The following is a 10,605-nucleotide window of genomic DNA, read 5'->3' on the forward strand; positions in this document are numbered from 1 at the left end:
CAATATATTACCAAGGAAATTGAAACTATAAAAACAAATCAAAAAGAGATGAAAAACTCAATTCATGAATAGAAAAATGAGGTAACAAGCTTAGCTAACAGAATAGGCCAGATAGAAGGTAGGATTAGTGACATAGAAGACAAGCAACTACAGGAACAACAGAGAGACCAAGAGAGAGACTCAAAAATTAATAAAAATGAGAAAGCCCTACAGGAATTGTCTGACTCCATCAAAAAGAATAACATAAGAATAATAGGTATATCAGAAGGAGAAGAGAGAGAAAATGGAGCAGAATATATTCAAACAAACAACAGATGAGAACTTCCCAAGCCTGTGGAAAGCACTAAAGCCTCAAATTCAAGAAACAAACAGAACACCAAGTTTTCTTAACCCCAACAAACCTACTCCAAGGCACATCATAATGAAATTGGCACAAACCAACGACAAAGAAAAAATTCTCAAGGCAGCCAGGGAAAAGAAGAATACAACATATAAAGGAAGCCTATTAGATTATCATCGGATTTCTCAGCAGAAACTCTACAAGCTAGAAGAGAGTGGACCCCAATATTTAAAGTCCTGAAAGAGAGGAACTTTCAGCCAAGAGTACTATACCCATCAAAGCTATCCTTCAAATATGAAGGAGAAATAAAATCATTCACAAATATAGAAAAGATGAGGGAATTTATCATCGGAAAACCCCCACTCCAGGATATACTAAAGAGGGTTTTCCAACCAGAGATAAAGAACAAAACAAAACAAAACCACAAGTAAAAGCTCCACCAAGAACTCAATAAATCCAAATTTAAACTGTGACAACAAAAACAAAAAAAGGGGGAGAGGATGGAGATTAACAGTAGAAAAGGGCAATGGAGTGCAGAAATACCCATTAGATAGGGTACTACAATGAATATGGTAGGTACCTTTTCATTACTTAATGTTAACCACCCTTGAAAAAACCACTACAGAAGCACATAACTTAAAAAAGGTAGCAATAGAGGAAAGAAGTATTGAATACAAACAAACAAAAACAAATGATAGAAAAACAAAAGAGAAGAATCAAACAAGATACAAAACTACCAGAAAGCAATATATAAAATGGCAATAGGGAATCCACAAGTGTCAATAATTACACTAAATGTAAATGGATTAAACTCACCAATAAAAAGACACAGAGTAGCTGAATGGATTAAAAAAGAAAATTCAACTGTGTGCTGCCTACAAGAAATACATTTAAGAAACAAGGATAAAAACAAATTCAAAGTAAAAGGCTGGAAAACAATACTCCTAGCAAATAACATCCCCCCAAAAAGCAGATGTAGCAATATTCATATCTAATAATGCTGACTACAAGACAGCAAAAGTACTCAGAGACAAAAATGGTCATTTCATAATGATTAAGGGGACACTGAATCAAGAAGACATAACAATCCTTAATATATATGCACCAAACCAAGGAGCACCAAAATATATAAGACAGCTACTTATTGATCTAAAAACAAAAACTGACAAAAATTCAATCATACTTGGAGACCCCAATACACCGGTGATTGTTCTAGATCGTTCATCCAAACAGAAAATCAATAAAGATATGTTGGTCTTAAATGAAACACTGGAGCACCTGGATATGATAGCCATCTATAGGACATTTCATCCCAAAGCGATAGAGTATATATTTTTCTCTAGTGTACATGGAACAGTCTCAAGAATTGACCATATGTTGGGCCACAAAAATAACATCAGCAAATTAAGAAAAATCGAAATTGTACCAAGCATATTTTCTGATCATAAAGCCTTGAAACTAGAATTCAACTACAAAAAAGAGGAAAAAACCCCCACAAAAATGTGGAAACTAAACAACATACTTTTTTTTATTTTTTTGTATTTTTCTGAAGCTGGAAACGGGCAGAGACAGTCAGACAGACTCCCACATGCGCCTGACCGGGATCCACCTGGCACACCCACCAGGGGCAATGCTCTTCCCACCAGGGGGTGATGCTCTGCCCCTCTGGGGCATCGCTTTGTTGCAACCACAGCCACTCTAGCGCCTGGGGCAGAGGCCAAGGAGCCATCCCCAGCACCCAGGCCATCTTTGCTCTAATGGAGCCTCGGCTGCAGGAGGGGAAGAGAGAGACAGAGAGGAAGGAGAGGGGGAGGGGTGGAGAAGCAGATGGGCGCTTCTCTTGTGTGCCCTGGCAGGGAATCAAACCTGGGACTTCTGCACGCCAGGCCGATGCTCTACCACTGTGCAACTGGCCAGGGCCTAAACAACATACTTTTAAGAAATGAATGGATCAAAGAAGAAATAAGTGCAGAGATCAAAAGATATATACAGACAAATGAAAATAACAATACGACATATCAGAATCTCTGGAATGCAGCAAAAGCAGTAATAAGAGGGAAGTTCATATCACTTCAGGCCTATGTCAACAACCAAGAGAGAGCCCAAGTAAACCACTTAACTTCACACCTTAAGGAACTAGTAAAAGAAGAACAAAGACAACCCAAAACCAGCAAGATAAAGGAAATAATAAAAATCAGAGCAGAAATAATGAAATAGAAAACAGAAAAACTATAGAAAAAATTAATAAAACAGGAGCTGGTTCTTTGAAAAGATCAACAAAATTGACAAACCCTTGGCAAGACTCACCAAGGAAAAAAGAGAAAAGACTCATATAAACAAAATCTAAAATGAAAGAAGAAAAATCACCACAGACATCATAGATATACAAAGAATTATTGTAGAATACTACGAAAAACTATATGCCACCAAACTCAACAATCTAGAATAAATGGATAAATTCCTAGAACAATACAACCTTCCTGGACTGAGTCATGAAGAAGCAGAAAGCCTAAACAGACCAATTCGCAGGGAGGAAATAGAAAAAACTATTAAAAACCTCCCCAGAAATAAAAGTCCAGGCCCAGACGGTTATACTAGTGAATTCTATCAAACATTCAAAGAAGACTTGGTTCCTATTCTACTCAAAGTGTTCCAAAAAATTGAAGAAGAAGCAATACTTCCAAACACATTTTATGAGGCCAACATAACCCTCATACCAAAACCTGGCAAGGACGGCACAAAAAAAGAAAACTACAGACCAATATCTCTAATGAATACAGATGCTAAAATACTAAACAAAATACTAGCAAATTGAATACAACAGCATATTAAAATAATAATACATCATGATCAAGTGGAATTCATCCCAGAATCTCAAGGATGGTTCAACATACGTAAAAGGTTTAACGTAATACACCATATCAACAAAACAAAGAACAAAAACCACATGATCTTATCAATAGATGAAGAAAAGGCTTTCGATAAAATACAACACAACTTTATGTTTAAGACACTCAACAAAATGGGTATAGAAGGAAAGTATCTCAACATGATAAAGGCCATGTATGATTAACCATCAGCCAACATCATATTAAATGGCATAAAACTGAGGAATTTCCCCCCTTAAATCAGGAAATAGACAGGGTTGTCCACTCTCTCCACTCTTATTTAATGTGGTGCTAGAAGTTCTGACCAGAGCAATCAGACAAGAGAAAGAAATAAAAGGCATCCATATCAGAAAAGAAGAAGTAATGGTATCACTTTTTGCAGATGATATGATCCTATACATCGAAAACCCCAAAGACTCCACAAAAAGATTACTAGAAACAATAAACCAATACAGTAAGTTCGCAGGATACAAAATTAATATTCAGAAATCTATTGCTTTCTTATATGCCAACAATGAACCTTTGGAAAAATAACTCAAAAAATAATTCTTTTTACAGTTGCAACAACAACAACAACAACAAAATAAAATACCTATGAATAAACACAACAAAGAATAAAAACTACAAAACATTATTAAGGAATTGAAAAAGACACAATGAAATGGAAAAATATTCCTTGGTTGTGGGTAGGAAGAATAATATAGTTGAAATGGCCATACTACCCAAAGCAATATTCAAATTTAATACAATTCCCATCAAAATTCCAATGTCATTTTTTAAAGAAATGGAAAAATAAATAATCAAGTTTATATGGAACTATAAAATACTCTGAATAACAAAAGTAATCCTAAGGAAAAATAACAAAGATTGAGGCATTACAATACCTGACTTCAAACTATACTACAGAGCCACAATAATCAAAACTGGCAGAAAAATAGACACACAGATCAATAAAACAGAATAGAGAGCCCAGAAATAAAATCACATATATAGTCAAATCATCTTGGATGAAGGAGCCAAAAACACACAGTAGAGAAAAGAAAGCCTCTTCAATAAATGGTACTTGGAAAATTGGAAAGCCACTTGCAAAAGAATGAAACTTGACTACAGTTTGTCTCCTTGCACAAAAATTAATTCAAAATGGATCAAAGACCTAAATATAAGATCTGAAACAATAAATTACATAGAAGTAAACATAAGTACTAAATTCATGGACTTTGGCAGTAGAGAACATTTTATGAATTTGACCCTAAAGGCAAGCGAAGTAAAGGCAAAGATAAATAAATGAACGGGACTACATTAAACTAAGAAGCTTTTGCACAGCAAAAGAAACTGACAACAAAACAAATAGACAAGCAACTAAATGGGAGATGGTATTTTAAAACAAGGTCTCAGATAAGGGGCTAATATCCATAATATATAAAGAACTCACAAACTCAGCAACAAACAAGCAAACAATCCAATAAAAAAAATGGACATGAAGAGACACTTCTCCTAAGAAGAAATACAAATGACCTACAGATATATGAAAAAATGCTCATCTTCACTAGCTATTAGAGATATGCAAATCAAAAATACAAAAGATACCACCTCACATCTGTTAGATTAGCTATTATCAAGACAGGTAATAACAAGCGTTGGAGAGGTTATGGAGAAACAGGAATCCTCATTCACTGTTGGTGAGAATGTAAATTACTACAACCATTATGGAAGAAAGAAAGTATGGTGGTTCCTCAAAAAATTAAGAATAGAACTACCATATGACCCAGCAATCCCTCTACTGGGTATATACCCCCAAAACTTGAAAACATGGGTGTGTAATAACACATGCACCCCCATATTCATTGAAGCATTGTTCACGGTGGCCAAGACATGGAAACAGCCAAAATGCCCTTCAATAGAGGATTGGATAAAGAAGATGTGGTACATTTATACAATGGAATACTACTCAGCCATAAGAAATGATGACATACTACCATTTACGACAACATGGATGGACCTTGATAACATTATACTGAGTGAAATAAGTAAATCAGAAAAAGCTAACAGTTGTATGATTCCATACATAGGTGGGACACAAAATTGAGACTCATGGACATAGATAAAAGTGCAGTGGTTACCAGGGGGAAGGTAAGGAAAGAGAGGGAGGGGAGTGGGGGGATGGGGAGGTGCTTAAAGAGAAACAAAATATAGGGTGACAGAGGATGTTTTGACTTTGGGCTATTGGTATACAGCATAATTGACTGTCCAAATGATGTGGAGATATTTTTTCTAAATTGATGTGCTCTGGTTGACCAATGTCACCTTTTTAAATTTAATTGTCTGAAGAAAAGAATTAATTAATTAATTTAAAAAAACATGGCTTCATAAACTTTACCTATTACCTACTGAACCACAACATTGGTGGTGAGGTCCAGATCTCTGTACAATAAAATCTCCTTAGGTGATTTTTATGTACACTATTTGAGAATCAAGGGTATGACTCAAATTTTTTCTTTTTTCAATTTGTTTACACACCTTTGTCTCAAAAGAAATTCATAAAAACAGAGCCCGGTCTTAATGTCACCTCTTCACTCTTAGGCTAAGTACAAATTCCTTAATCTTTTGGAACTTCTTTTGTCATTAGTACAATGTGGGTATAACTACCTTGGAGGATTGTTGACTAGAGACACTGTAAAGTGCCTGATATTGTAGTTTCCTAATAAATGGAGGTTATTTTTATTTGTCATTTAACTCATATTCTACTCTTAAATAGCTACAATTCTTTTTTTTTTCCAGGTGTGTATGTGTGGTGGAGGAGAAAGAATTTTCTCTACCTTCAAGGTTCTTTTGGCTAGTTTAATAATCAATAGACATGAGACAAATTAGCAAGAGAAAATAACCAAATTTAATTCATACATATGTATGGGAACCTCACATACATGAGAGTGTCAGAGACCCCCTGTGCACAACAGGTTCACAAACAGAATAGGAACTGACATTCTGAGCTAGGAATGAGATGCGAGGTGGCTTGGGGACTTCAAAGGGTCATTGCAGAATGATAAAAAGAGCTTAGAAGTTTGCCCAGCCATTTAGGTGGGTTAAAAGGGGTTACTTCTGATACTCTCTTATTATGGGAAAAGTCCCTAATTCAAGTTCTTCTAGGTATTTATGGGAGGGTCAGAAATTTCTCTTAATCCTGAAGCTAAAATCTTTAGCTCAAAATAATCTGCATACTACAGAAGCCCATCTCGAGGTGGCTCATTCTGAACCCCCACACAGGTGACATGATCTTTTTTCTGTTTGTTTCTGTCTGTGTTATAGCACTTTGTGCATACTTGACAAAAACTTGGAACAACCTTGTCATGGGCTGAACTGTATCTCCCCAAAATATGAAGTCTTTACCCTCAGAATCTCAGAATATGAAATTATTTTGAAATAGAGTTGTTGCAGATGTAATTAGTTGAGATGAGGTAAAGTAGATGAGGTAAAGTAGATGAGGTTATGCTGAGCCCCTAATATGACTGATGTCCTTATAAGAAGAGGGAAATTTGAACACCAACATGCAAAGAAGGAAGATGGATGTAAAGATACACTAGGGAAGATGGGCCATGTGATCACAGTGATGCATCTAGAAGGCAAGAAACATCAAGGACTGCCAATAATAACCAGAAACTAAGACAGTGGTTCTCAAACTTTTTGAAGTCAGGGCGCATTTAAAATCCTACAAATAATTGTAGGTGCACTATATACAAATTTCTGAGAAATATGTTATAATAATAAAGTCAAATATTAAAGAAAAAATATGAAGTCCAAGCGTGCTTTTATGGTAATTAAATGAAATAAATACGACAAAATTAAATTTATTGACATTAAAAAACATTTTTATGTTACATTTTTTGTTATGCTTTTTAAAATTTATAAAAAAGAGGGGTTAAAAATAAAAAAACGACAAAAAGTTATCTTTTTATATATATATATACATTCTTAGTAAGATTTAGTAAATTTGGCAGGCCCTGGAACGAATGTGTTACGTTTTTTAATTCTTGTGTTTATGAGAAACATGAGCCTGATGTGTCCTAGATATTTCTTCAATGTTTGGGCATATATTTGAAAGGCAAACTCTCATTTTCTCATCAATACATTGAAGAATTCCTCTCTTTTTACTCTTAATTGTGTTGAGTGCAGAAAACCCCCACCATACATATCATCTTAATTTGACCCCAAACAAAGGATAGAAGAAACTTGCCTCCAGTCTTTCCAGGGATCAAGGGGGGGTAGTGTAAACAATCCAGCACCACAGCTTAACATAACCGCCTTTTACAACATAATCAGGCAAGTGAGGTGGGGGGTTGGGCAGACTGTCAGTTTACAGCCAATTCCCCACACCTTTGTTCCCCAAAAATCTAAGCTTCAAAAACCCTGTTGGTTTTTTGTCCCCAAAAGGCACATATTTCTCTGGAATACCATAGGGTGCACCTGGAAATCTTCTAGGGCACACCAGTGCACCCTGGTGCACACTTTGAGAACCACTGAAGTAGGAAAAGGCAAGGAAGGATTTTCTGTCTGGGTTTCTGCCAGAACAGCTACTTTGTGGAAGTTCTGCCACACCAGCCCTTGTGTCCTGTGCAATTCTTCTTCCATTGGCAAAAGAAGGGGATCTGTCTAGAGCAGTGGTTTTCATAGCTTCCCCTACCCCCAACTGACATCTTGGGCTCTACTTTTGTGGAATTTGGGGTGGGTTGGGTTTGGAGAGAAAAGGCATTCAGACTCCACTGGGGTATGGACCTACAGGTCTGCGTCAACTGAAGTAGTTGTGTTCTTGTTTCACGTATTTACTTTTCTAAAATCCTCTGGATTAGAATAGATGATCCCAAGCTAGAGCCAGGTACCTGGAGAGTTTGAACAATTCTGCTTTCCAGGGCCTACTTCTGGGGACCACTCATTTGTCCCTTTGGCAAGTTCCTCCATGGATCTTGGTAGATACCAAAGCGCTGGCTCTTAATGGTCAGTGATTCTAAATAAGACCTTTGGTGATGGTGGAGGGGGTGGGGGTGGCTGGAACTGTGCTTTTTGCTTGTACATAGATTAAACACAGTGACACAGTAAGAACTCTGAAAAGGCTCTAAATCTAGGCTTCCTTTGACCTGGAATCCTAAGTAAACTTAAACCATTTGTTTTTACAGACAGGATGGGTTTTTGAAAGAGGACTTTGTAGCTAACAAAGAGCTGTGCACATATTGGGAAAATATTGTGAGAATGAACATGCTGACCCCCACCCAGCAGAGTCAGTGAGTACTATCAATAATAAGAATTGCCCTTTACTCCAAGCATAGAACCATTCATGTGCCAGGTTTCATGCTAAGGAATTTAAACCTCATAACCACCCTCTGAGAGATGGGCTGTCACTGCTCTGACAGGCAAGAAAACAGAGGCTCTGACAGCCCCCAGGTCACAATAAAAGGAGGTATCAGAAATGACAGGACTGTGTCCTAGCCAGAAGCTCTAGATTTCCAAGCCAAGGCCCATAAGAGAAACCCCAGAGTCCTGGTGTCAGGCCTCTTCTTCCAGCCCTTGCCCTAGAGAAGGGGATTCATGTCCCTTTTCACAAAGGCTGGTTGGAGCCACCAAGGATACCTGGAGGTCTTAGTACCTAGTAAAGCACTTGAAAAAATATTTTTAAACTTTATACAGTGGAATGGTGTCTTTGAAAACTTCTTTATATGTAAGTCCAATATAGAAAAACAGAGTTGGGCCACTGTGGTTGAAAGTAAAGGCCCAGGTGGCCTGACACCCCCAAGGTTCCCAGGACTCCCAGAGTACCACATGAAGGCCACTTATCAAGTAGGTTGGCACTTACATCAGGTACTACATCATGCACGGGTGCCATGTCTAAGGCTCTGGTCTTGGGATGGGAAAGAACCAGGCGGGATTGGGGTGGGGGTGGGAGTGGGGGTGTCACTCCTGGGTTAGTCAGCACCAGGAAGGGTCCAGATGCAGGTCCATCTGAGCTGGGCACCATGTTCCCACCCTCCTCTCTAGGATAAGAAACATTGTAATCATCTTACATTGAATGGACTTTATTCCTTCAAGGTAAGGCTCATCGAGCCAGAAACTTGACAGCCCTCCCTTTTTGCTTGCTCTTCTTAAAAGCACTGGGTTTTCAAAGTTCAGTAATCATGTTCAATGTTGGTGTAGAATCCATAGCAGATGTTAGAGGTTGGCCAGGATGGCTCACGCTGACTTCATCAAACGGACCTCTTCTGGTAGATGTCTGGGATCATGCCCACTGGAGAACTGATCATGTGTACGGTGTTTCTAGTAAATAGCTTGAATTCATAATGAATAAGCTGTTCCCAAAAGCCGTTGTTAGGTCGGATGATGGGGCGGCATGACTTGGTCCACGTGTGAGCATCCAGCAGAGACATGTTGTGGTACTTCATGAGGAAGGCCATGCAGAGAGTGGCGGAGCGGCTCACGCCTGCGGCGCAATGCAGCAGTGTGCGGCCCTGCTTCATTTCCACGCTGTGAATGTGATCAGCTACAGGGTCAAAAAATTCATGGAGGCGCGCGCTGGGAGAGTCCGCCACTGGTACCTTTAGGTATTGGATGTTTTCAAAAAATGTGTTGACTACTTCCACTGAAACATTGATGACAGTAGTGATGTTGCTGTTGGATAACAGGAGTCTGTTGTTAGCCGCTGTGGCATTACTTATAAATAGGCTTCTAGTTATCTGGGAGAGGCCATGAATACATGAGGGCTGCGGGACAGCCTTCGCCAGGAAAGGACTTGGTGGTGTTGTCATCAAGGTGGCAGAGCAGTGGTCTTTCTGGGCCTGTTTTGGGGCACCACTCCCACTGGTGTGTTATGGAAGCTGCAGAGCCACAAAGCCTCTGGCGAGGGTCTGAGACCCAGTAGACAAGTCACTCGTCATCACCCCTCCCTACCCTGAGCATCACAATCTCCTGTCACCGAGGTTACCGGTTTCCTGGGCAACGGCAGCTTGCCACAGGAAGAACTTGGCCTCCTACCCAGGCCTTCAGAGAAAACCCAGATCTTTTCTTATCTTTATTCATAGCTGTTTATTTTCTAAGGCCTAATTATTTTTTTATTCTTATACTTCAATTACAGTTGACACTCAGTATCCAAACCCTAATTTTTATCTGTCTTGATGTTTTAAAATGTTCTGTTACCAGATATCTATTTTATGTCCAATTATTGCACTACAGTGAACACAATACCTATGGAGGCTTCTATTTAATTGCTATTGCAAAACAGGGCTTACACTTTTTCTACATAGTAGTAGTATAATATTTTAAGTTGGGGAATAGCATTTGGCTCCTGTGATATGATAATCTCCACAAACTTGCAGGGAGCTATGGGTTTGGCTGGGCTTG

General features: G+C 38.4%; 1 protein-coding gene across 1 annotated transcript; it reads right to left on the minus strand.

Annotated features, from left to right (window-relative positions):
* Positions 1-774: 774 nt before the first annotated feature.
* Positions 775-10,013, minus strand: DUSP21 (dual specificity phosphatase 21; the record flags this gene model as incomplete). The annotated part of the gene is made up of 2 exons (XM_066357261.1): positions 9,462-10,013; positions 775-786 (listed from the first exon to the last, which is right to left on the minus strand). Coding segments are annotated over exons 1-2 (564 nt in total), but the record flags the coding sequence as incomplete, so codon positions are not given.
* Positions 10,014-10,605: the final 592 nt, after the last annotated feature.

This window comes from Saccopteryx leptura, chromosome X (genome assembly GCF_036850995.1).
Source record: "Saccopteryx leptura isolate mSacLep1 chromosome X, mSacLep1_pri_phased_curated, whole genome shotgun sequence".
Taxonomy (NCBI): Eukaryota; Metazoa; Chordata; class Mammalia; order Chiroptera; family Emballonuridae; genus Saccopteryx; species Saccopteryx leptura.